At 38.5% G+C, this 24959-nt stretch overlaps 4 protein-coding genes across 8 annotated transcripts; 3 read left to right on the forward strand and 1 right to left on the reverse strand.

Annotated features, from left to right (window-relative positions):
* The first annotated feature begins 943 nt into the window (after positions 1–943).
* On the forward strand, positions 944–6716 carry LOC103986613 (nucleosome assembly protein 1;1). Of its 2 annotated transcripts, none has more exons than XM_065111227.1 (12): positions 944–1103; positions 1213–1256; positions 1380–1475; positions 4366–4458; positions 4653–4743; positions 4830–4891; positions 4971–5155; positions 5246–5423; positions 5512–5555; positions 5848–6040; positions 6145–6162; positions 6586–6716. In XM_065111227.1, the coding sequence occupies exons 1-12, from the start codon at positions 1052–1054 to the stop codon at positions 6658–6660; spliced, it is 1131 nt and encodes a 376-aa protein (XP_064967299.1). In that variant the 5' UTR covers positions 944–1051; the 3' UTR covers positions 6661–6716. The 2 variants fall into 2 exon arrangements, with proteins under 2 accessions (XP_064967299.1, XP_018683858.2); XM_018828313.2 differs by lacking the exon at positions 6586–6716 and adding an exon at positions 6260–6476.
* LOC135582490 (putative transcription factor bHLH041) lies at positions 6576–9287 on the reverse strand. Of its 4 annotated transcripts, none has more exons than XM_065111225.1 (8): positions 9073–9287; positions 8854–8982; positions 8665–8770; positions 8566–8580; positions 8432–8494; positions 7741–8355; positions 7301–7672; positions 6576–6859 (listed from the first exon to the last, which is right to left on the reverse strand). In XM_065111225.1, exons 1-8 carry the CDS (start codon positions 9240–9242, stop codon positions 6767–6769), a joined length of 1563 nt encoding a protein of 520 aa, XP_064967297.1. In that variant the 5' UTR covers positions 9243–9287; the 3' UTR covers positions 6576–6766. The 4 variants fall into 4 exon arrangements, with proteins under 4 accessions (XP_064967297.1, XP_064967298.1, XP_064967294.1 ...); XM_065111226.1 differs by having other exon boundaries at positions 7301–7675; positions 8665–8740; positions 9073–9286; XM_065111222.1 differs by having other exon boundaries at positions 7301–7675; positions 9073–9282.
* Positions 9288–10537: 1250 nt separating this feature from the next.
* On the forward strand, positions 10538–17397 carry LOC103986614 (ent-kaurene oxidase 2). Its single transcript, XM_065111228.1, has 8 exons — positions 10538–10844; positions 10946–11106; positions 15035–15196; positions 15295–15435; positions 15736–15990; positions 16079–16237; positions 16352–16546; positions 16827–17397. Exons 1-8 carry the CDS (start codon positions 10730–10732, stop codon positions 17163–17165), a joined length of 1527 nt encoding a protein of 508 aa, XP_064967300.1. The 5' UTR covers positions 10538–10729; the 3' UTR covers positions 17166–17397.
* A 1749-nt stretch (positions 17398–19146) lies between these two features.
* Positions 19147–24354, forward strand: LOC135614170 (transmembrane 9 superfamily member 7-like). Its single transcript, XM_065111229.1, has 7 exons — positions 19147–19340; positions 19869–20033; positions 20215–20324; positions 20522–20615; positions 20692–20804; positions 22744–22891; positions 22961–24354. Exons 1-7 carry the CDS (start codon positions 19221–19223, stop codon positions 24116–24118), a joined length of 1908 nt encoding a protein of 635 aa, XP_064967301.1. The 5' UTR covers positions 19147–19220; the 3' UTR covers positions 24119–24354.
* The last annotated feature ends 605 nt before the right edge of the window (positions 24355–24959 follow it).

The raw sequence follows: 24959 nt of genomic DNA on the forward strand, positions 1-24959 counted from the left end.
TTGCAGTTTGATGTTTCAGATGCAAAAACATATCAATGTCCATATCAATATCTTTTAGTCATAACCTTCATCATGTTCTTAAGATGTAGTATCTTAATTGATCTTATTCTTGGTGAGTTGGAGACCTTGAGTTATATTCATAATAAGAAAGAACAAGATGGTTGCAATGCAAAGCTCGGCCTAAATGATAAGATCCATCCTTTTATACCACTTCCAAAGATATCGTCGTTTCAGTTCACAATTGAAAAAATATTATTAGCATTCCATAATTATTACGGATAAATTTTTTTACAATAGTCACCCACGTTCTTGGAGATTGAGTGTGTAATATTCCAATTAATCTCACATTCGAAATAGACAAAGATTAAGATTGACTTATAAATATTTTGATGTATATGTACTTTTCAAAATCAAATGATATATATCATTTAGGTTAGTTTAGATATTATATATATATATATATATATATATATATATATGTATATATACATATATATGTATATATACATATATATGTATATATACATATATATATATATATATTTAAGTGCAACATGGTTGAAAATGAATATTTCGTAATAAATGTTAATGGAGAAATTCATGTGAAGGATCTTATTTGTTATAATAAAATTTATAATTACGATGATATATATCTAAAAATCCACAATTAAACAAACAGAATAATTAAAAAAAACAAACAAAATAATTTGGCAGAATGGCGCCGCTTAGTTGTGTTGACCCCCAAACCAACGTTACTCGCCGAATTTACCCGCTTTAGTTGTAAGAGAATTTGCTGTGCCTGCGTGTGGGACCCAGATATGCTATTATCATGTAACCAATGAAATTGAGGATACAGTGACGAGTACACAGGTACGTGTGGGCAAAGTTCTGCTAAAATTTTGAATTATGCGTGCTATAGTTGAAGATGTAAATCTGCCTCCCGTGTCTCTCTGGCTGTCTCCTCTCGTTCCGGCTCTTATCCCCCGCCCTAGGGTTTGCCTCATTGGAGCATCCCATCTCGGCGAAGAAGCGGAAGACGCGGAGGGCGACAATGACCAACGACAATCACCAACATGGCTTCAATCTCTCCGATCTCCGTGCCGGTCTCGCCCTCCCCCAAACCCTCTGTCTTCAATTCGATCGCTCTCGCTCTCTGTTCGCCTTCTTTCTTTTCCCGTTTGATTATCACGTCGAAATGTTTCTGTCTTCCAGCTATGAGCGAGGAGGATAGAGTCGGTCTGGTCAATGCTCTAAAGGTGCGATCCTGGTCATTCTCGATCGAGTATATTAACCTCTGCGTTTGTTGGGAGATTTGAGGTTGGATAGGTCTGTTTTTCTGTTGTTTAACGTGTTTTCGTGGGTACTTTGGTTGGTTGCAGGACAAGCTCCAGAGCCTCGCAGGGAAGCATACGGATGTTCTGGAGACGCTTAGCGCGGCGGTCAGGAAGCGCGTCGAGGTGCTGAGGGAGATTCAGGTTTGCTTCGTTCTTCTGGACTCGAGATCTTCTGTTGTTATATATTTTCTGTGTTGGGATGATTTGTTTTGTTTGTATATTTCTGTCTTACGTATTTGGTTGGGTTTTCCTGGGGATTTTGATTCGTATCATCTTCTTTCTGTTTAGATTGTGATCGGATATTTGATTGCAAGTTAACGTTGGAAGATTTATATATCGCCAAAACAATATCCGTATATGCATGACGAGCATGACCGGTTGTTTATATGTTCGTTTTTGGTGCTTGATTTTTGGGATCATAAATACTCATACATTGGTCAGTGGGAATGAAGATCTATTTTCCCTTTCAAAGCCGTAAAACCTTATTCCGTGAAAAATGCTTGTTCCATTGTTTTTCCTGTTAGAATTTCAAATGTCATCCTCCGAATCAACTTCGACTTCTTTGAAACTCGAAGATGACTTCTATTGAAAAGTGCTCGATTTGCTATAAATAGTTCTCCAAATTGTCAATGATTTTAAGTCTGTCATCATCTATCTCTTCTTTACCGGCACATTGTATCTTATACTCGACTACATTAACTCCATGAATTGTTTCTAGTAGTTGCTGCTTTGCCTTTTGTTTTAGAGAGGTAGGTGAAAGAGAAAACATACATCTGCAGCCAATTTTACGTTATCATGTCATAGAATCAGATACTTGACTTCAAGCAGCGCTTCGCTAATTGAAGTATTATCTGTTGTCATTATATCTTAGAATGTTCTTTCCCTTTATTTTCAATTCTTCTGTTCTCATTTGAGTTTGCAAAATTATAATTTCTGTCAGGACCATTTATCTTGGACCCGTAAGAAACAATTATGAAGCACTATATAAGAACTAGAAAATGTGGATTTTGAGGAGGTAAAAATACATATTATGTTGACCAGTGGAGTGGTCCCTTTGGTATTAATGTGTTGCATTATAGTGAGGTCTGAGGAGGATGAACTCCTTTTCAGCATCTGATTTTCTCTTCCTATGTCTTTGGTATCAACCTGTTCTCAGTATTCCTATCTTCGAAAAATGCACTCTAAGATTATCATTTCTACTCTTGACTGGTTGATTACATTGGTTGATTACATTTAGTTTGATAAAAGAATTTTTTAAATACATTTTGATCAAATTAGTGAATTGGTCTGCCACTATGCGGGCTACAATTAACCTGTTTTATTATTCTCTTCTTCTTGGTTGAAGGGGGTTCCTATTCTAGTTTACACTGGATAAAAATACTTTTCATATTTCTTGCATTAGATATGCAGCTGAATGTTTTCGTGTGTTAGCTAATATTGTGGTAGCTTTTGTGTTAACATTTGTAAGATTAGGATGGTTTCAGGATTGACTATTGGGTTTGGGACTTTACTTTCAATCAATCAGTCAATTTACAGGACTGTTATGTTAGATTTTGTTTCTTTTTTAAATTGAGGGATTTCCTTAGAATCAGTCAAAACTTGTCGCGAGCAATTAAGATTGATTAATTTTGTCCAACTTCCAGATGATTGTGCCTACGTCTAGATGTATCTGTTTGATTCCTCAATGCTGCCAGCGTTTCAGTTTTTGGGCCCGATCATACAACACTTTTGAATGTTAGATATGTCAGATTCATAGTTTGCAATTTAACCCATCGATGGTGAAGCACCTGAATTGCATTCACTGCTGCTATTAATTTGACCGGTTCATGATGTGGTATGGATGATAAAGAGGATAATTTGAAAATACATGAAGAGAAGATGGTTTGGAAACAGATTTGGGCAAGAGGGAGGAGTTCATATTGCATTTGCTCCCTCTTGGTGTCTACATGCCTGATTACTTTTTTTCCTAGTTCTTATTCTCCTTACTAGTTTTCTATTTTTGAAAATATGATACTGAAGTTTTTGGTCGTATTAATGACCAATGTGACAGGAAAGAGAGAATAACCAATCTGGCTGTAAGGAGAGATGTACCTTAACAAGCTGTATAAGAGCTAAATGTACATAGACGAGTGCGTAGTGCCATTTCCTGAAGTTGATCATTTTTTTGAACTATATCATGCCATTCATATTTACTCTATTAGTGCATGTTATTCTTTTGATTACTCTAGCTAGTTTATGTTGATTCTTATTGTTAGTTTTTTCTGTATGTATGTATGGTGGAAAGCAGTGGATTATCCTGTTAATTTCCATATATATGATTGTGAATGAAATCAACATTTATCTTCGTTTGAATATGACTACTGAACTTTTAAACTAATTTTTGCGAAATTCTAATCTGCTAAATTTGACCTGACATTTATCCTTTCTTTGTTCATAAATCAAACAGTTAGTTTGATGTAGCATGCTATTTTTACTATGTGGTTATGCATCTGATAACATAGAACTTGCTTCTTTGTGGAAACTGTATACATAAGCAATCTCACTTGATTAATAATCAGCATTTTTTTCTTGGAAACTTCTAACTTACTAAATGTCACCTGAAGACTTTGTGTTTGAACATTTAAGGTCTCCTTTTGTATCATATTAGGGGTTTCAAATTGGAAATCTTGAAGAAAGATAAAAGTTAGTGGTGGTGTTTATAACCATTGATCTTTCCTGCAGTATAATATGTGGGATTGCAGTCTAATTATTTGCTAAAGTTTGGCAGCTCATCTACCACCATTGACCAGCCTGAAATGGATGTCACACCTTTCTTTAATTTTGACCTATATATTTTTTTAGATGTGCCATGTCTGTACCACGTGAATGAACATGAGGGATATTGGATGGATTAGGAAGAAATAGGATGCTTGCCAATTGTGTTAGCAATATTCCTCTGCCCCTCTCCTCATCAATTTGTTTAACGTGTCATGAGTCAAAGGTGATGCCAAATTCCGGATGTCATTCAGCTTCTCTTGTTTCTTTTCTGCAGAACCAACACGATGAGCTTGAGGCAAAGTTTTTTGAGGAAAGGGCTGTACTAGAAGCTAAGTACCAGAAACTTTATGAGCCCTTGTATACTAAGGTACTTTTTAAAGAGCCATTAATGTTATATGATTTTCTAGTTTACTTGACTACTGGGGGAAAAAACACTGTGGCTAAGGTCTAAACCTAATGTTTAGTTGCTTTTATGTGCCTTTGTCAGTTGTGTAGTTTGTTTACTGAGTCTAGGATTAAATGTTGTTAATATCGGCTAACATTCTACGACATGGACTACAGAGATATGAGATTGTGAATGGTGTTGTCGAAGTTGACGGCATTAAAAATGAATCTTCGGTTGAAACCCTTGCTGAGGATAAAGCCAGTGAAGGTTATCTTAACACACCTGAGATGTGGAATGTTTTGTTTTAGCTTTCTAGTCATATTATGGATGCTTATTGTTCCGCATTGCCTCAGAAAAAGGTGTGCCAGATTTTTGGCTCACTGCTCTGAAAACAAATGAAGTGCTAGCTGAGGAGGTAATCAATTGCAAATTATCACTTCTTTTTTTCTCGTCTTCACATTGTTGGCGTATCTATTATCCTTTTCTTCATCTAGATTCAAGAGCGTGATGAGGAAGCTCTCAAGTATCTAAAGGACATAAAATGGTGCAGAATTGATAATCCTAAGGGTTTTAAACTTGATTTTTTTTTCAATTCTAACCCTTATTTCAAGAACAGTGTTCTGACAAAAACGTATCACATGATCGATGAACATGAACCAATCTTGGAGAAGGCAATTGGGTAATCCTTCTTTTTTATCTCATTGACATTGTGTATCTTATCATGGTTGATCTATTACTGATTTTTGTGAATTGTCATCTTCTACTCCAGTACGGATATTGAATGGTTTCCAGGGAAGTGTGTGACTCAGAAAATTGTTAAGAAGAAGCCAAAGAAGGGTTCAAAGAATGCTAAACCCATAACAAAAACTGAAGATTGTGAGAGTTTTTTCAACTTCTTTAATCCACCAGAAGTACCAGATGATGATGCTGACATTGATGAAGAGACTGTAAGTTATTGTCATCTGTCAGCCTGAGGAAATATTAGCAGAATAATAAGAAAAAGCACAACTAACTACATTGTCATTCTTTGGGCAGGCTGAGCAGTTGCAGAGTCAGATGGAATTAGATTATGATATTGGGTAAGCCCTTTCTGTAGTTTGGCTTAGCTGTCCGCTGGTCCACTATCTTGTAATGAAAATTGATAAATAGGTGCAATGAGAATGTCAATAGTTATAGATGCTAAAGGCTTCTTAAGACATTTTAGAACCTGCCAAGTAAATATCAAGTCTTGCTCATTTGCTTACTAGTTCTTATAATGTTTGGCCTGAAATCATAATTCCCTATTAAGTCACCATTTCACAATACATAACGGTTCTTTCCCTGGTTGTCACTTGTCACAACATTAAGTCAAAGGTACTGTTAAACCTGCAGGTCCACAATTAGAGACAAGATAATTCCCCATGCAGTTTCATGGTTCACGGGGGAGGCTGTTCAAGATGATGATGCAGAAATAGAGGATGATGAGGATGGTGAAGATGAAGAGGATGAAGATGAAGATGAAGATGATGAGGATGAGGATGATGAAGATGAAGATGAAGAAGAGAATGGCAAGTCCAAGAAAAAGGTATGTCTAATACGTGCAAGATCTTGTTTCCTGTTTGCAAGTTTTACACTTGGGTTATTAGACACTGACTTGTGTTCTTATTATTCTCTGTATCATCAATGCAGTCGGCTACAAGGCAGAAGGTGCATTATTATTAACTTCCCCCTCTTTTAATTTTGTCTTAATCTTAGTCGTTTCTCTGCATTTGCTTTGTTAATATTCTAAATTGTGGAAATACAGAAGAGTGGAGGGGAGCAAGTTGATCGGCCCGCCGAGTGCAAACAACAGTAAAATGTTCTATAACGTGTTTTATAATGGATGAAGTGTCTTCTAGCGTGTGTAGTTGTGGAGGATCCTTACAGAGTTTTCTGATTTTTCATTTAAACTCCGTATAGAGTGTAGTCATGGAGGATTATTTGCATAGATTTGTTGGGACGATCCGTTCAATGTTTTCCAACTGTAGCGTTATGATTGCCTTCAGTCCATTGACTGGGGAAACTCTCTGCTACGATGACAATTAAGTCTCTGCATTATTTATCCAAGCAGTCACCATCTTTGTTTTGCAGCTTCTTTCACAGGAAATGACTTGTTTGGCCATTATCGATTACAACAGTCGGTCAAATTTGATGGGCGAAGAGTAAAAAGTATTATGAAGTGGGTGTTGCTGATCGCTCCAACACCGCAGCCACAGCTTGGGTCACAGCTTCCTCGAGCGTCTCCTCGTCGCAATCGGCGCCCTGCGTGACATCAATCAACGTCAGCTGTCTCTTCATTCAGCGGTGTTTTCTTCTCCGGAAGACAGAGAAAACCGGGACTGGACCGCAGGGAAGAGGAAACTTCCTGTTCGTTGCTTCAGCTATCAGGTGAGAATTTTGCATGTGATCCATTACAATCACAAACCATAATATACTGGTTTTGAATTCAGCAGTCAAGGGGGCATCTAAGAAATGTCAATAGCGATTTAGTTGAATGAATCTTGTATGACATCATACTATGACAGGCGTTGGTGCTGTGATTTAGATGTTGGCTCATTGACTCAGATGCTCGGTGGCAGTCAGCCTTGGCACACAGTATCTATATTCGATCTTCCACAAAACCTCCAAACGTGAACATCAAGTGGTCCTTTCTGTCCTCGCTTGCAGAATATTTAATTTCCTTTTATTTATTATTATCTTCAACTTTAACAGGTTGATAGAATTTTTTTTCTAGAGCTCGAAGGAAAATACTCATAAATAATTCCAATTTGAAAGCTTTAATTGCATAGGTTGAAATTAAAATTACCTTTACTCGTACGGTGAAGCTTGCCTTTATTAGATCATTCTTCTGCGGCGATCCTGTCATTGCCTCCACCGATAATAAAGTAGCGACTCCCATCCGTTTCAAGCATTGGAGTACGTCGTGAATCAAATCGATCATGTTGCAACCCGCCCTCACTGTTATGACGAGGTTGACTCCTTCGCCTTCTGGTGTCGATTCGGTTGCCTGCCGGCTTATCTGAACTCGTACTCTCTCGTTCGAATCGCCGTCTTCTTCCTTCTCATCAGGACGCCGAACCTGCATCTCTAGCAGTCGGTTCCTACGCTCCAGCTCAGATATTTGAGCTTTCAATGCGTTCAGGTAGTTCCTGGTGTTGTAAAGCACCGACGCCTTGTCCTTCTATTGAATCGAAGAAATCAGTATGTAAACGGATGCGAACAAGGATGATGAACTGGGAAGCGCACCTTGGACACCGGTGGAAGTAGCATTCTGAGAGCATCGAAGCTTTCGTTGAGCTTTTCCCGGCGCTTTCGCTCCGATATCATGTGCTGCAGCTGGTTGCTGGTAGGCCGGGCGTCCTGCGTCCGGGCTTCGAACCTCATGTCATTCATCTTCTTCAGTAGGTTGATGAGCATCTTAATCATCTTCTGGCCATGCGAGCTTGGAGTGGGATCGCATCTTGGTGCAAAGGCTGGAGTAGCGTAGGCTTTGAATGCCCCTACTCGGCGGCCGGACCAACTCCGGTCGGCAGCCGAAGAAGAGTTCGAAGAGATGACAGCCAGCATCGCCCTCGCGATCGCAGCATCATCGACGGCAGTTGATGGAAACAGCACGGTTCGGTGTCGATCGTAGACGCTCATGGGGATTTGGTGAGGGGCAACGGTGCTCGTATTGGCGAGAAGGAGAGACGAGCACTCTGGACTTTCCACCGAAAAAGATCGAAGCGAGGAGGAGTCGGAGGAGTCGGGAGGTGGGAACAACTCTTCCAACTGAGTCTGATGAATGAATTCTTGCTCTAATTGCGACTGTCGTATGAAATCCTCGCTGAACACTTTCTCAACATTCGCATGCATGTTTGCCTGCCAAAAGGAATTCCACGTTATATATATGACACAGAAATGATCGATACAAATCCTTTGGATTTCGATCGATTACATCACTCGAAGTCGTCATCCCAAACTCGATCTCTCCGCTTGTGCATCCAAGAAAAGCTGCAGTCTGTCAAGGGACGAGTCAATCGTTATGTCGAAGATTATCCATTACGATTAAAGAGACGGAGAATTGCCAACCTTAATTCCAGCTTCCTGAAAGATGAGACCACATCAAGGTAAGCAAGCATTCCGGATGCATTCAATTCAGCCATTAATGTTCTTGGCACGCATATATACCTGATAGAATTGCCGTTGTACTTGCATTGATGCCGAGTTCATGAGGTCCGAGTCCTTTAGCTCGATGTAGGGAAGGCTGCTCTTGAAAGCCCAACCAGGAACACAGCTTAAGAAGCGGGAAGAAGCAATCCATATATATGTCAGATACCACACATGGAGCGAAACGATGAAGGGCGTTAGGCAGAACACCTGCATCGGATGCTGCAGAGAGACCTCAAGTAGGCGGCGAAGAGCCTTCTGGAGGGGCTTCCCGACGAGGAGCTCGGCCGACCGCTGCTGTCGTCCTCGTGGTGCCATCCATCCATGGAGGTGAAGCAACTGGTTGGAAATTACTCGAGTCAGATACATCCCGATCACAGTTAAGAAAGAGATGAGTCGGTCTGTGAACCGAGAGGAATCGATGGATACTCGGATGATGGATGGTAAAGCGGGGACCACAGGCAAATATACGTGCATCCCAGTGCGCGAGCGGCGGTCCGGAGGAAGCGACTGCGGGCTTCGGGGCGGAGGAGGAAGACGGTGTCCATGAAGGCGACAGGACATGCGTGCGGCTCCAAGCTAAGGCATTTGGATAACATCTTCCATGGCCTACGATGGGAGACAAATGGGTTCCCCCTTCGCTATTTATAAGAGAAAGAGAGAGAGAGAGAGAGAGAGATGACAAACTTCTAGTAGAAAAGTAGGCGTTCAAAGACAGAGAGAGAGAGAGAGAGAGAGAGAGAGAGATGACAAACTTCTAGTAGAAAAGTAGGGGTTCAAAGAGAGAGAGAGACAGAGAGAGAGATGATAAACTTCAAGTAGAAAAGTAGGGGTTCAAAGTCTTTGCTCGAGATGATTCAGAATTGGGTCAAAGTAGGAGGCAGCAGAGATAGGCAAGCACAGACAAAGAGAGGCGGCTGTGGTCATCGTGATGTCGTCCTTCTGTCCCATCGTCGAGAGAGAGGCTGAGACTGAGAGCGAGACCGAGACTGGTTCATGGCTGGCGGGCTTACTTGGGAGGTCAAGAAGCTATTATGCCATTTTACGCTGCACTGTTACTGCTACAAGCTTGAGCTAATAGCAGAAAAAGGATTAGCCTCTTTTACTGGGAGTGGAATACTAAAAGAGATAAAAAAAAAGGACTCAAAAACATTCCAATTTTATATAATTGTTAACATTACATAATATTATAGAACGTGTGATAAGAAAACTTCGATCCACTTCTCCATTGTGACATGCAAGTGATTTATACTCTACTAATGCAAATTCAAATCGATTTATCACTTGGGTTTTTCTTTGGAGCTTTGAGGCATAACCCACACTTGATTAATGGGCCTCTTTAGAACTCCAGCCCAAATCAAATTCAATTTGTGGGTGAAGCCAATGTTCGATTCTTTGATTGCTTTCCTTTGGCAGTACACGATCGAATGAAAGGTGAGATAACGTTGGGTGATGCCCTATAATGTAAGTATCCATGGGGAGTACCATTTAGGCCTTTTGTGGGGGAGAATCTACCGATAAGGGGCAGTCGAAGATGCTGCGCCGGCTTTCCTCCAAAGACTAAAAATAGCCACCTCGCTTGATGTGTTTCTATGAATTAAGGTGATATCTTTGTACCTCAATCATATGGATTCATAAGTCATCCGAATTCAATTATATATATATATATATATATATATATATATATATATATATATATCAAAAATAAAAGATGATAAATCCAAGCTATTTTTATATATTCAGAAAAATAAATAAAAGAGTCTCTATGGGCTTAATTTTAGGCATTATTAAAATAAAGAATTATATTAGACAAAAAAAAAGGAGAATTTATCCAAAAATCGTCCTATTTTCGAAAACGATGCATCGAACGGCCGATAAGGTGCATCTCTTCTCACCACCGAATCGATGATGGGAGAAAAAACAGCAGCAGCAGAGGGCGGTGCCGCCGAAAACCCTGCCGTCCATCTTAAATGGTCGCCTTGTCTCTTGCTGTTGCCATCTATCATTCCCACTTCTCTCTCTCTCTCTCTCTTTCTTCTTTGGGTAGCACGCCGAAGACTAGTCGGGTGGTGGGTACGTGCGAGCGATGGAGATGTCAATAGCGGCGCTTCACTTGCTCCTGCGGAGCGCCCCCGCCGCCGCCGTCGTCGTCGCTGGAATCCTCCTCGTCGCCCGCAGACGGCGGTCCAATAGTCCTCCAGGTGTCGGCTTTCGGCCGTTTCCCCCCTTCTTTTTGGGTCATAATTTCCTTCGTGCTTGTGGATTTGTCTGATTCATGTGACCGATGGTGGTGGTGTCGCAGCTGTTCCTGGGTGGCCCTTGATTGGGAATTTGCTGCAGCTGAAGGAGAAGAAGCCTCACCTGACGTTCGCGAAATGGGCCGCGACGTATGGGCCGATTTATACCATCAGAACCGGCACTTCCACTGTGGTGGTTCTGAATTCCACTGAACTTGCCAAAGAGGTACCTTTATTTCTCTCTTTAATTACTATAAATAATGGGGTTATTTTATTTAAATTATTATTTTTTAAATGATTAAAATTAATTTCCTTAATCATATGTATAAGTTAAATTTTTTATCAATTAATTAAATTATTTTTTGACATGATTTTTAGAACTTAAATGGTTCAAATTTTATTTTTGTGTATGAACCATAAGGAATAAATATTACAATTCTATCTTTGTGTGTCAAAATAAAATAAAATTTAATTTTAAAAAATAAATTATTACTTATCCTTTGGTGAGAACTATAAAGGAGGCTTTCCCTCCGTCCTTTCTAGCCAACCCTGACAGGGGAAGGATAGAAAAGAATTCTTCGAGGAGAGATAGAGAATTTTTTTTTAACCAATTTTTACTCATATTTTAAAATCTTTGATATTAAAATTATTATAATTTGTATGATGCATAATAATATTTTAATTTTAAAATTTTATGATTAATAAATAATGATTATTGAATTGTGCTGTTAGAATGATTAGTTAATTTAACTATAGTTCTAATTCATTTAATTAGACATATTTATGTTTCAAGAAATTATGTGTAAATTTTTATGATTTAATTAGTTTTAAATTTAGAATCATGAATCTAAATTACTTAATTTATCAAAAATAGATTTGAGATTAATTGTTATTTTATAATATTTTTAAAGTATTTTTAAAAATAATAAAATTTAATTTAATAAAAGGGGTCAAATTGAGGTCTGATCCGAGTTAAATTGATTGACTAAACAAACCCATGTGGTCAAGCATGATCCAACTTATATGGCCAGGTATGGTCCAACCTATATGATTATGCATGACCTAACTCATATAGTCAGGCATAACCAAAACCCATATGACCAAGTACATTTTAAATTAAAATGATGCTTTCTTAAAAATAATATGATGGGGGCAAGTATCAGCCGATGTGGTTAGGCATGACCCAGCCCATGTGGCTAGGTAAAACTTAGTCCATGTGGTCAGGTATGATCCATTTCATATGATTAGGCATGACCCAGTCCATATAGCCATACCTGGCCTAGCCTATGTGGCTAGGCATGACCCAGCCCATGTAGCCAGGTTCTTCCATGTGGCTAAGCACGACCCAATCTATGTGATCGGGTATGACCCGACCCATGTGGTCAGGCATGATCTAACCTATATGGTCAAATATGACCCAACCTATGTGGCTAGGCAAAACCCAACCCGCAAGCCAAGCGTGATGCAGTTCAGTAGTAAGACTCGGCCCAACTCGTGAGTGAGGCTCAGCCCAACCCGTTAAGCTAGGTTTGCCCAACTATGCAACTGGCGCTAGACACATCGACACCCCTCTATCCAGCTCGTTATACCTCAGCCTAACCTGTTATCTGGGACAGACATGTGCAACACATGTGACCTGTCCAAGACTCAAGTGGGTCGGTTCGGTCTGGGTTAGCACTATGCGACATAGTCCAATTTCCTCTCCGTTTATTGGTTTGAGCTTGTTAGTTGACTGAATTAGATGGGTTTGATCGGTTCAAGCCGGTTCAAGGTGATTCCAGACCAACTTGATCAATTGAAGCCTATTTGACCTAATTAAAATTAATTAAATCTAAATTAGACCAGTTTAGGGTGATTCTAGATCGGTTCTATAAGGATTTGAGATTAGTTCCGTTAGGTCCTAATTGAACTAAGTTTGGTTCAAGTCAATTGGGCTATTCTAATTAGGGTTCTAATTAATTGAGGATTATTGAGAGATTGATGTCTCATGTCTTTATGATTTGATGAACTTAAAAGTTTTATTTGAATGTGTCATTTGAAAATTATTATTAGTTTCTCTTGTTTTTTTAGATTAAATTGATGATTTTGATGTGATTGTTATCATGTAGTATATGTGACTATGTTGAGTTATCCACATTGGAAGTGCTATCTGTGAAATGAACTACGGGTACATTACAGTGCGGTGCCACTGATGGACATAGTCTAGCAAGCCATTACATCAAGCATAGTCCCTCGTAATATTTTATCATACTACTTCTTGGATGTATACATAAATAAATGGATGAATGTAAATAAATGATCATGGGTGACTATATATCTCTGCCGAGAGCAAGTAGGGCGATTACCTTTGGGGATTAGTAGGCCGTCAGATATGATAGTTAGATGGTTCTTTCATCTGCTATTGGGAGGAACGTGTCTCCACTTAGGTGAGTGAGGGATACCACTTCATTTGCTATTGAGAGTGCGATATAGATTTTCTTCATTCACTGTTGGGAAGAATCTATCCGGTAGAGTATGTATCTCCATTCGTTATTAGGAGAGTGCACCATCGAGTATGATATATGTCTTTTGTTATCTAATTATTATATATGTAATCAAGATGTATTGCATGTGACTGATGCATGATTTTGTTTAATGCATAAGAATTATCATTGTTTTTCTGATACATAAGTTTCATAATAAATTGATATGTTATTATTTTATATTAAATTATTGATATTTATATATGTTTTACGTATATTGAAGATTATTTTATGATTTTTTAAAGGTTCCTACTAATATGTGTGGTTGTTGGTGTGTTTTTATCTTATATTTATTTTCAGAGTAACTTACTATTTTGCAATAGATCTAAGGCTTGGGTGGAGAAGACTTTTTCATCACTCGTGACCCTATTAAGAAGATGTGATTCCTTTTTTTAATTAAAAATACATATAGTGTTGTAAAAACAAGGATTTGAATTCAAAGATAAAAAAAACTCTTCTATAAATTATGAATCATGAAATGATGGTTTATTTTTTTTAATCTGGGATGTGACAACATATCTCAAGTTCATTCTAAATCGATGGTCTATTTGGTGGTATGTACCCAAGGCACCTGATGAAGGGCTCGACTTGTTTCTGTATTACATACTTATTAGATTTGTTATATTCCTTATGGGTGCTAAAGATTTGTGTTAGTGACAGCTGGAGAGCCATATAGGAAGTGGCATAATCTTGATGGCACCACAATAACAAGAACAAGATGACCAAAAATTTGCAGAGGGGACCTGGATATCAAGAGGAATATTAAGAACTTATGTAGTTGAGCTGATAACCTACATCTATGTGGGCGGCTTGAGGAAGGAGAATTTGCGATAGGAGGATCAACAATTCTCAAGTTCTTTAGCTTTTTGGGATTCTCAAATCTCAAAACAAGGGCATCTGATGTCACAAGTGAGAAGAAACCTTAGACATGATTTCCTTTTAAAAGTTATATGAGAAGTTTTCATGATGGAATTATGATGAATAACTTGAGAAGAATTCGAACCTTTGCTGCTATTGATTGTTGAAAAGCTCTTAGGACCTGCCCTTGGTTCTAATCCCAACCAGTTCATTTGAGTATTTCACTGCTATCCTATGCCATAAGTGAGAAGAAACCTTTGAAGTGATTTCCTTCTAAAAGTTACACAAGAAGTCTTCATGACGAAATTATAGTGAATAACTTGGGACTATGATGAATAAAAGCCTGGAACATCATATAAATGGTTGATTTTGTAGGTTACGTGCATCAGTAATCTATTAGTGTCATCTTATACACGGCTCCAAATGTGGTGACTGATGGAGACTTGCTGATGCTTGTAGTTTCACTTGAGAGTATGCAACATAATGTTCTAATTGCATTTGCATAAATAAAAGACTTTGGTTTTGATGTGTGGACATTATTGTGTTCAAATGCTGGTGCTGTTCTTGTGATGTTGTAATTAAGAACAGACAAATAGTGACATTAGTAGAGAGAGAAGTATAATGATGCAATAGTAGGATCTTAGTTGCCCCAACCTGAAAGGTCAAGTATTGGCATCTCTTTTGCCCTATTCCTATATGATTTTGTTAATTAATAATATCCTTTGTGATTTCTTACAACTGAAATGAGACATGACAATGAATCACTTTTTCCAGGCAATGGTGACCAAATTCTCATCCATTTCAACTCGAAAGCTCTCAAAGGCATTGATGTTGCTCACTTCCAATAAATCAATGGTTGCTATGAGTGACTATGGGGATTTCCACCGGATGGTGAAGCGCTATGTGTTGACAAGTCTCTTAGGAGCTAATGCTCAGGTGCGCAGGCCAACAGTCTCTTGATTCACTGCTCTTATAATATGCCTTATGCACTTTAGCTGAAACACACACTAATTCTCTATGCTATTGGATATCAGAAGCACAATCGCGGTTACAGGGACACAATGATTTGTAACGTCTTAAATATTCTGCATTCAGAAATTAAAAGTGATCCTTCTCGAGCAATAGAATTCAGAACACCATTTCAGGCTGAGATTTTCCGATTATCCTTGAAACAAGTAAGTATAATGCTTCATACTCCTTATTTCGATGAAATTTTTTTGTTATTAAGGTAGTTCCTTTTGGTATACCATCTTGACATATCAAGCCAGTCTAAACTTGAAATTGCTGGATGTTTAGATGGTCTAATATCACCATAGTACAAGGATACAAGGAAAAGGTTCTTAACACGCAAGTCAATAAATAGTACATTAATTGGATCTATTATTTCTGTGTGTGTGTGTTGGTAAATTTGTGTCAGGGCTTGCATTATTCTATGCTGACAATCAGAACCAAATCATTTACGGAGTATTTTGCAGGCCTTGGGCCAGGATGTGGAATCCATTTTTGTAGAGGAACTTGGGAAGGAGATGACAAAGAAGGAAATCTTCAATATACTAGTTGTAGATCCAATGATGGGTGCTATTGCGGTAGATTGGAGGGATTTCTTCCCATACCTCAGCTGGATCCCAAATAGAAGCTTCGAGACGAAGATCCAAGGAATGGTGACTCGTAAGATGGCGGTGACGAGGGCCCTGATTATGGAACAAAAGAAACGTAGAGAACGAGGAGAGGTCCTTCTCCATCAATTCATTTTTGTTTTGTTCAGTCTTCTGCAATTGCTTTATATATCAGATGATCTGAATTCTTGCTAATTTGTAGGAGATAAACTGTTATTTGGACTTTCTGCTGTCTGAGAACACGCTAACGGAGGAGCAGTTGACAACATTAGTCTGGGAAGCAATAATTGAGGCGTCCGATACAACTGTGGTCACAACAGAGTGGGCTATGTTTGAGCTTGCTAAGAATCCAGAGTACCAGGTTGCTATATAAACCACATCTTTATCTTCTCTTTTCTTCTCTCTCTCTCTCTCTCTCTCTCTCTCTCTCTCTTGCTTTTATTAGCATCAAATTGAAAGTCCATTGGCTCTTCAGGATCGACTTTATCATGAAATTCTACAAGTATGTGGGTCTGAAAAAGTCACAGAGGAGCATTTGCCACAGATGCCGTATTTGAATGCTGTGTTCCATGAGGCTCTCAGACGACATTCTCCGGTCCCTATTATACCCCTCCGGTATGCCACTGAAGATACCCAGCTTGGAGGCTTCAACATTCAGGCAGGCTCTGAGGTGAGCATTTGGCTGACACTAGATTATGAATTTTCTTTATTTGGTCTTTCAACAACAACAATAAGCATAATATCCCCAGTTATTTGGGTCGGCTTCTTGGACTTTTATCACTGTTGAGGCTTGTAAAGAATAATATCTTAGATTAAAATCATTTGACTATTGAAAGTTTCCGATAAAATCATAACCTTCTCTCTATTTCTCCTGTACCACTAGTATTGATTATCTCGTATCGTCTCACTACAGCATTTATTTGGTCTTCACTGAGCTTAAACCATTACAGATAGCGGTCAATCTTTATGCCTGCAACATGGACAAAATGCAATGGGAGGAACCCGAAGAATGGAAGCCTGAGAGATTCCTACGCGACAAGTTCGAGCAGACGGACATGCACAAGACAATGGCTTTCGGCGCAGGAAAGCGGGCATGTGCAGGAACACTGCAAGCGATGCTGATTTCTTGCGTGGCCATCGCGAGGTTTGTGCAAGAGTTCCAGTGGAGACTGAAGGAAGGAGAAGAAGCCAATGCTGCCACCGTTCAGCTCACAACTCACAAGCTCCAGCCTATGCAAGCACACATAACACCAAGAGAAGCAGATTCTGCAAGGCCTCAATCATCCTAGACTCAGATGAAGTTATATGGACTGAGAAGCAAGTTCATCAGCATACTAGTAGACGTGTTATATATTCTCTAAGATGTGTGTTTGGCATCAACTTTGAGCTTCCGACAACACTGCATCAATAAATTAAACGCTCAATGCCGTGCTGTAGTCCTCCACTGACACTCTTAGCATTAGATGCCTCGTTCTTGTTGAGCTCCTCGTACTAAATTGAGTTAGCTTACCTGTGCTTGAATTGGGTGTCACTGCTGCCTTTCTTGCCTGTCTTGCATCCATTGTACACAATGATCCAACGAACGTCTCTGAGAGAGTCTCTACAGGCTCGCATTTTGTGGCCCGCGAGCTATTGTCCGGTCCGAGATACTCTAGGTAATCTTCAACTCTCGAAAGATTTCTCCGGGAGAAAACTATGAACTCAAAACCTGTTTAATAATTAGAGTAATTTACCTAAAAAATTCATATTAATTAGTTTTTACTTAGCAAAAAATTATTAAGATTTTATTATTTACCTTTTTATTCTAATAAAAAATTTAAAATTTCACATGAGTCGCTCCTCCTCCTCCCATACCTACGAAAAAAAAAGAGATGGAGGAGCAACGAAGAAGGGGTCATGGACGAAAAAAAAAAGAGATAGAGGAGCGAAGGGGTCATGGACGAAAAAAAAAAAAAGAGATGGAGGAACAACGAAGAAGGGGTCGAGAAAGATAGCATCAATAGACGAAGAAAATAAATCAAGAAAAATAGTGAAAGTTTCTTTGAGCTAATTAGTGAAGGGCACTATTTGTTTAAAGCTAATTAGTGAAAGTTTTTTTTTGAGCAAATTGTTATAACAACGATAGAAAGTTTCTAAAGAGCATTTCATATGACAATAAAAAAAAGGATAAAATTATGTTGACTTTTAGATGAAATGAGTCACAAAAGTATATGAAATCCACTAAAACCTATCAACTTTCATGCTTGAACATGTTCCACGTGGAAGCTCCCATTGGGACCAACTCACTCCCTTTATTTTAGGCAAAAAGCATGCACATAGCTTATGAGATGCATACATGTGGTGGACATAAACATGTTACTAATTTCCCTTATCAATCTTTTCACGTTTTAGAAAGAGTTATTTCGAATTTATTTCTCGTGAGACTAAATTCTACCCTATCCTTTTACAAGTTATAGTATCATGATTTTTAGCAAAATAGCATCCATGTACCATCAAAATAGAGTAATTTTGATATCTCTTCCTTTTAATCTTGAATTGATATAAACACATATGATAAGGAATCATTTGGTCGGTCAATCATTAGTGCGGCCCGTAAGTTCACGAGAAATTATCCGCTTTTAAGTGATGGATGTACTCACACGATTTTGTCCTTTCGAAATATGTGAACTCTAAAAGACGCATCTGAAAGTAAGAAATACCCGACGGACTTATGAACCCTTGGTTCTCATACTTCTCAACTAATATTGAATTAAATAACCTTATCGACCCCCAAAAATTTACTTTAAGTATATCAAATGAATTTTAACTGTTTTTGGTCCCTATAAATTTACTTCCATAAACGCTTCCATACATGTATCAATGTAGTTAATTTATGTTAGCTAATTTACTTTTAGTTGAATTCATAATCTCTAGTAATATTTATTAAAAATATTAGTATACTAAACATTATGTATTTTTTAATTTAAATAAATTATTATTGATCATGAACATGAATATATATTATATAACTATATTAAAGGGATAATATATGCTAAATAATATATCCATATATACCTCGAAAAATAAAATATAAAAAATGATTATTTCTGCCCATTATACCTCGTGGCAAAGAAGAGGGTACAAATACAAACCCAAGTCCGTGGGTCCCATCAGCGTCCGAACTCCCGACTCTCGTTTCGCCGAGGAGGGTCAGATTTTGGGTCTCTGTTGGGCGTTCGGATCGTTTTAGTCGAAGTCAATGAAAACTAAAATTCCCGATCTGTCCTCGCTGCTTCTGTGGGCTTCTCGTCCTTCCGTCGCTCCTTTTCCCCGCAGTGAGGGCGTCTGGTTCTCTCTCTCTCGCAATGGCGAAGGCGAACCGTGAGGTCGTCGCAGCTCTTCTCCTCTCCTGCCTCTTGTACCTCGTGCTGCCCTCCGCCCGCGCCTTCTACCTCCCCGGCGTAGCTCCTCGCGACTTCCAGAAGGTGATCACTTCCTGATCTGGCGAGGGTTTAGGATCTTTTGTGTGACATCTCGAGATCAGGGCTGATACTGTGTGTTTCTTCTTCCTTTCCTTGGATCTGCGCATCGCTTCTTCGATCCCCTTAAAATTTAATCTGGGGAGGGGGTTTTTATAGCTTGATTTGGCGAATCTGGTCTTAGGAACTTAACTGATCCAAAGGTTGGCCAGGGGATCTCCCTGCGTTTGGTACTTCTTTGCTCGCGAGGGTTAATAATGATGAGTAGTTGTTAGAAAAACGTGTGATACGTTCAATGGTTCACCTTTGGAGACGTCGCCTGTTAGTCCATTGAGGTAGCAGAAAAAGTGTGATGCATCGAATATCTTGCCACTTTCTTGCGCCAATTTCCAATCAACTTACGCCTCTTTTATTTGCATATTTTGTTAGATTTTGTTCTTCAGAGTTCTCTGTTCATGATCTGCCAAAAAACTTATGTTTCCTATTTGACAAAATGTTGTCAACCGTGATTTTCCTTTTTCGCCTTTTTGCCAGGATGATGAACTGCAAGTCAAAGTGAACAAACTCTCATCCACAAAAACGCAACTTCCTTATGATTATTATTTCTTGGATTACTGTAAGCCTCCCAAGATAATGAACAGCGCTGAGAATTTGGGGGAGGTCCTTCGTGGTGATCGCATTGAAAATTCTGTTTATGCAGTAAGTACCCCGCTCTCTTTTCTGTTGGATAGACAACAAATACGTTGTAAAATGCCTATTTGAACTTTCATGTATTCTCAGAGCTTTGCTCCCGACAACAATAGAATATTAAATAGAAATAAGCTAAGGTTTCTACTTGTCTAACCTTTTTTTTTCCATTTGGTATGCATGATGTCTGCAGTTTAAAATGAGAAGGGATGAAAGTTGCAAAGTAGCCTGTCTAATAAAACTTAGCTCTGAAGCTGCTAAGAACTTCAAGGAAAAAATTGATGATGAATATCGAGTGAACATGTAAGTTATTGGTCTGTTTTTGCTCTACTTGAAAAGTGGTAATCCATCATAGTCCTAAAACCACTTTGTATATAGCTTTTGCTATCTGGTAAATATTATGCTTACTGTAATCTCCAGCTTCTTTGCATGGTTTTTGATACACATAATCATGTTTCTCTGATAACATATCATACCCACGTTTGTTTTTCACTTTATAGGATCCTGGACAATCTTCCTGTCGCAGTTCCTAGGCTAAGAAGAGATGGCAGTCAAGATACAAGCTATGAACAAGGTTTTCATGTTGGATATAAAGTAAGTCACTTGTCACATTAGGTTGTGAACACCTAGCAGCTTGTTTAGTTAGTTGACATGCAGTGTTTGTGATCAGAGCAAGGATGGTAAATATTACCTTAGTAACCACCTCAGTTTCAAAGTCATGTACCATAAAGATCCAGAATCAGATGGTGCTCGTATTGTTGGTTTTGAGGTGATTCCAAGCAGGTACTGATATTTCATGCAGCTCTGCAGTCAAATTAGTTCACCTTTTTAAGCAATGTCAAGCATTATGCTAACTTTGGTAGTAGTTGTTGTGGAACATGATCTTGCTGTAGAGTTAAACGTACCGCAGAAAGCAGTCGTCAGTATGGCTAAATTATTTGTCATTTGCCAAGTAATAATAAGTGACAACTACACAGCAGCAGCTCTGCCAAACTATGTTGTTACAATATTAGATATAAAACAAAACAAAAAATGATCCAAACAAGTGATGTTCTAGCAGTGTATTGTTAAATAGGATAGCCAAAAGATTTATCTCTGAGGTTCTGATCTTTGCAACATTATGTTGCTCTCTCATTTATTTTCAGCCCTTCAGCATTAACCATCTTATGGGTGTCTTCCAATTGCCTGCATTGCTTTAAAATTTTTGCTGCAGTGTAACCATTATTTTGTTTATTGAGTATCAGTAGCTTGTTTGGCCTGCAATTTGAAATTCTTTTCTATAGAGCATAACTAATAGCATAAAAGCATAAAATGAAAAGTTCTGATGCTGAAGTATATATTTTTATGGTTGGATTTGGCTATTTATGTTGATGGGTTCTACTTTGTTTTGGCATGCCACAGTTCAAATATGAACTATTTCTTTCTTTTAAAGATTGCTATAGTTATTTGAATTTGAATTTTATTGGATTTCATAATAAATATTTCGATAAGCCTTCCTTTGGTGCTTTTATTCGGAGATTTTCTTATGTCAGATGCTGCTACAAACGTGGCTGTGCCTATACATCTGTTTGGAAGAAATAGGAAAACCTGTTGCACATTCCCCGTTATGTATCTGTAGTCTTGAGTCTCTACCTATATTTTAGTGTGTGTGACGTATCCCTCCAAAGTTAATGATATTTGTATGTGCCCCTCTAAGATTAAGTTAAGCATATAAAATTTAAAAAATTGCAGATGTGCCATTGTAGTTGGTCTCTTTGACATTCAACTAAGTGATGTTGAAACTCCAATTAACCCCTTTAAAAAAGTTTCCTATACATTCCTCTTAAATTAATATTTTTTTGTATTTGTCCTTCTATATTTAATTTTATAAGACGAGGAATCAAATAAGTAAAAATGACAAGTCGTTAATCTTTATTTGATGGATGCTAATGGGAATAACTTATGGAGGATTAGAATATTAAAAGGATATATATGCAACATCTAAATATTCATAGGGATATATATGCTATACCAAAATCTGGAGGGGCAAATTTGCTATTTTCAAAAGTTTGAAGGGACAGATATGGAAAGCCCACCAAAGTTGTCTTGGCTGATGATAATGATGTCATCAATGGTATAGTGAAAGTTGTGTGTCACATATCAAAGGTGATGTTTGTATGTGAGTGGAATAGCACAAGTTAATATCTAAGGTGGATGTCCTTTACTAAAATAGCATACAAGACAACAAATATGCATTTTTTGTATATAGTAGTCCTATTATAAAGTTACAAAAGGCATTAGTGGTTCACTATGGCCTAGGATGATGGATCATATTTCAGCAGTAGAAAAGTTCGATTATGGTGTTCACTTATGAAAGAATTCTATTTGTTCATTTATATAGTGGCCAATTGTTGTTCTAATTTTTTTTCTTCTATTTCTATGTCCATATCATGATCTATATGTCCATTTTATATTGTACATGTATCTCTTTCGCACTGTTATTAGGATCCATATCCATTATAATTAACACAAGGCATTTTGTGAAAATTTTGGGTGAAGTTTGTGAAATCCTATGTTGCATTGATGTTCTCAACATCATTTATGTATTGAATAAGAAACCATCAAATTAGCTCATCCAAGCTGGTTATCTATGCTTTCCGTGGTCTTACACATTCTGTTCATCTATCTTTTCAGAATTAATTGATTCATAATAATTTACTTTTTAATTTGCTCTTCCAAACAGTGTGAAGCATGAGTCTGGTAACTGGGATGATAAAAACCCCAAAGTTACTACATGCAACTCAGACACTAAAATAACTCCTGGTAGCAATGCACTCCAAGAAGTGGCTGCTGACACGTATGTTGTATTCTCATATGATGTTACCTTTCAGGTGTGTACCTTCTTTTTCTGCACCTTCCTTTTCAAGTGTGTTCCTTACATCTGAGTTTGTCTGTTGCAGCCCAGCAATATCAAATGGGCCTCACGTTGGGACACTTACCTTCTCATGAATGATGATCAAATCCACTGGTTTTCTATTATCAACTCTTTAATGATAGTTCTGTTTCTGTCTGGCATGGTGGCCATGATTATGTTGAGGACCCTTTACAGAGATATAGCTAATTACAACCAGTTAGAGACTCAGGACGAAGCCCAGGAAGAAACAGGATGGAAGTTAGTCCATGGTGATGTCTTCAGACCGCCAGTGAACTCCGGGCTTCTTTGTGTTTATGTTGGAACCGGGGTTCAGTTCTTTGGAATGACTTTGGTCACTATGATTTTTGCATTACTAGGTTTTCTTTCCCCCTCCAACCGTGGGGGTTTGATGACTGCTATGGTTCTCCTGTGGGTATTCATGGGTCTCTTTGCCGGGTATTCTTCAGCCCGCCTTTATAAAATGTTCAAGGGTTCAGAATGGAAGAGGATCACCTTGAAAACTGCTTTTATGTTTCCTGGTATTGTCTTTGCCATTTTCTTTGTGCTGAATGCTCTTATCTGGGGGGAGAAATCATCCGGTGCAGTTCCCTTTGGGACAATGTTTGCCTTGGTGTTGCTATGGTTTGGCATATCTGTGCCCCTAGTATTTGTTGGCAGCTACATAGGCTACAAGAGGCCAGCTCTCGAGGATCCGGTGAAGACAAACAAGATCCCCAGGCAGATACCTGAGCAGGCTTGGTATATGCAACCAGCATTTTCTATACTAATCGGTGGGATACTCCCGTTTGGTGCTGTTTTTATTGAGCTCTTCTTCATCCTGACCTCAATATGGCTGAACCAGTTCTACTACATCTTCGGCTTCCTTTTCATAGTCTTCATCATCCTCATCGTGACCTGTGCTGAGATTACGATTGTGCTGTGCTACTTCCAGCTATGCAGTGAAGACTATCACTGGTGGTGGAGGGCATACTTGACTGCAGGTTCGTCTGCATTCTACCTCTTTGCATATTCAGCGTTCTATTTCTTCACAAAGTTGGAAATTACCAAAGTGGTTTCTGGAATCCTCTACTTTGGGTACATGTTGATCGGATCTTATGCGTTCTTCGTGTTGACCGGCACAATTGGCTTTTATGCCTGTTTCTGGTTTGTCCACAAGATATATTCATCGGTAAAAATAGACTGATCAGGTCCCATTAATAAATTGGGAAGTCTCGAGATTTGGAGGGATGAGTTGGGCTTGAGATGATGAAAAGCTTTATTGCAACAACTGCAGATCAGAGAACTTTGTAGCTTAGTAGTTTATAAAGGCAAATATAGCATCATGTATTCTTGTTTCTGTTTGATTTTGAACTGTTCTGTTATCTTTATCCGCCGGAATGTAACTTTTACTGAATATTGGATTAAACGCTTTTAAATCAAGCATCTTCTAGATAAGTTGTACGAAGTTAGGGAAGGATACAGACATCCTGGTTTTAGCTGTTCATCCTGTACTTTCGTCACTTAAACATTTTCTTGCTGGTTTTTGGTTGAAGAATATCTTCCTTGGATGTGCAAGGGCTTGCGTGATCAGGCACGTGCCAAACTAACTTAAAACCATCCAATAAATATGTCATATGACGAAGATGATGTAAAGTATACCTATCCCTACTTAGTCATCACAAATTCGTCCTCTAACGGGACACCTAATTGATCAAGGAAAGAAGTCTGGTCCATGTTATATAATCCTTGAATGAAGAGAGAGATATATATATATAATATATATATATATATATATATATATTCAAATCGAATAAAGGTAATAAATTCGTAATTGCAATTGATTATTTTTCTTCCATGCGAATCTATATTACCCCATCTTAAAGTCAATTAGACTTTGATGGATTGTGTCAGCGGTCCCTAATCACTACTGCATAAGCCTGCATCCGCTAACCTGTACTACGCTTCCCGGTCTGCTGGTCCTCGGAGCGATGACCATCTCTTATCGTGCTCCCAAGCCTGACGCCTGATTAAATATATAGCAAGAG

Source organism: Musa acuminata, chromosome BXJ2-6 (assembly GCF_036884655.1).
Source record: "Musa acuminata AAA Group cultivar baxijiao chromosome BXJ2-6, Cavendish_Baxijiao_AAA, whole genome shotgun sequence".
NCBI classification, from domain to species: domain Eukaryota; kingdom Viridiplantae; phylum Streptophyta; class Magnoliopsida; order Zingiberales; family Musaceae; genus Musa; species Musa acuminata.

Excerpts from the sequence above, each read along its gene's own strand:
- LOC103986614 (XM_065111228.1), top strand. The coding sequence starts at position 10,730 with ATGGAGATGTCAATAGCGGCGCTTCACTTGCTCCTGCGGAGCGCCCCC. Across the intron at positions 15,197-15,294 it reads TCTTAGGAGCTAATGCTCAG|AAGCACAATCGCGGTTACAG; the intron begins GTGCGCAGGCCA and ends ATTGGATATCAG. Across the intron at positions 15,991-16,078 it reads AACGTAGAGAACGAGGAGAG|GAGATAAACTGTTATTTGGA; the intron begins GTCCTTCTCCAT and ends GCTAATTTGTAG.
- LOC103986613 (XM_065111227.1), top strand. The coding sequence starts at position 1,052 with ATGACCAACGACAATCACCAACATGGCTTCAATCTCTCCGATCTCCGT. Across the intron at positions 5,156-5,245 it reads ATCTTGGAGAAGGCAATTGG|TACGGATATTGAATGGTTTC; the intron begins GTAATCCTTCTT and ends CTTCTACTCCAG. Across the intron at positions 5,424-5,511 it reads CTGACATTGATGAAGAGACT|GCTGAGCAGTTGCAGAGTCA; the intron begins GTAAGTTATTGT and ends TTCTTTGGGCAG.
- LOC135582490 (XM_065111222.1), bottom strand. The coding sequence starts at position 9,242 with ATGTTATCCAAATGCCTTAGCTTGGAGCCGCACGCATGTCCTGTCGCC. Across the intron at positions 8,771-8,853 it reads CTCTGCAGCATCCGATGCAG|CTGTGTTCCTGGTTGGGCTT; the intron begins GTGTTCTGCCTA and ends CCGCTTCTTAAG. Across the intron at positions 7,676-7,740 it reads TACTTCCACCGGTGTCCAAG|AAGGACAAGGCGTCGGTGCT; the intron begins GTGCGCTTCCCA and ends TCGATTCAATAG.
- LOC135614170 (XM_065111229.1), top strand. The coding sequence starts at position 19,221 with ATGGCGAAGGCGAACCGTGAGGTCGTCGCAGCTCTTCTCCTCTCCTGC. Across the intron at positions 19,341-19,868 it reads CTCCTCGCGACTTCCAGAAG|GATGATGAACTGCAAGTCAA; the intron begins GTGATCACTTCC and ends CCTTTTTGCCAG. Across the intron at positions 20,034-20,214 it reads TTGAAAATTCTGTTTATGCA|TTTAAAATGAGAAGGGATGA; the intron begins GTAAGTACCCCG and ends TGATGTCTGCAG.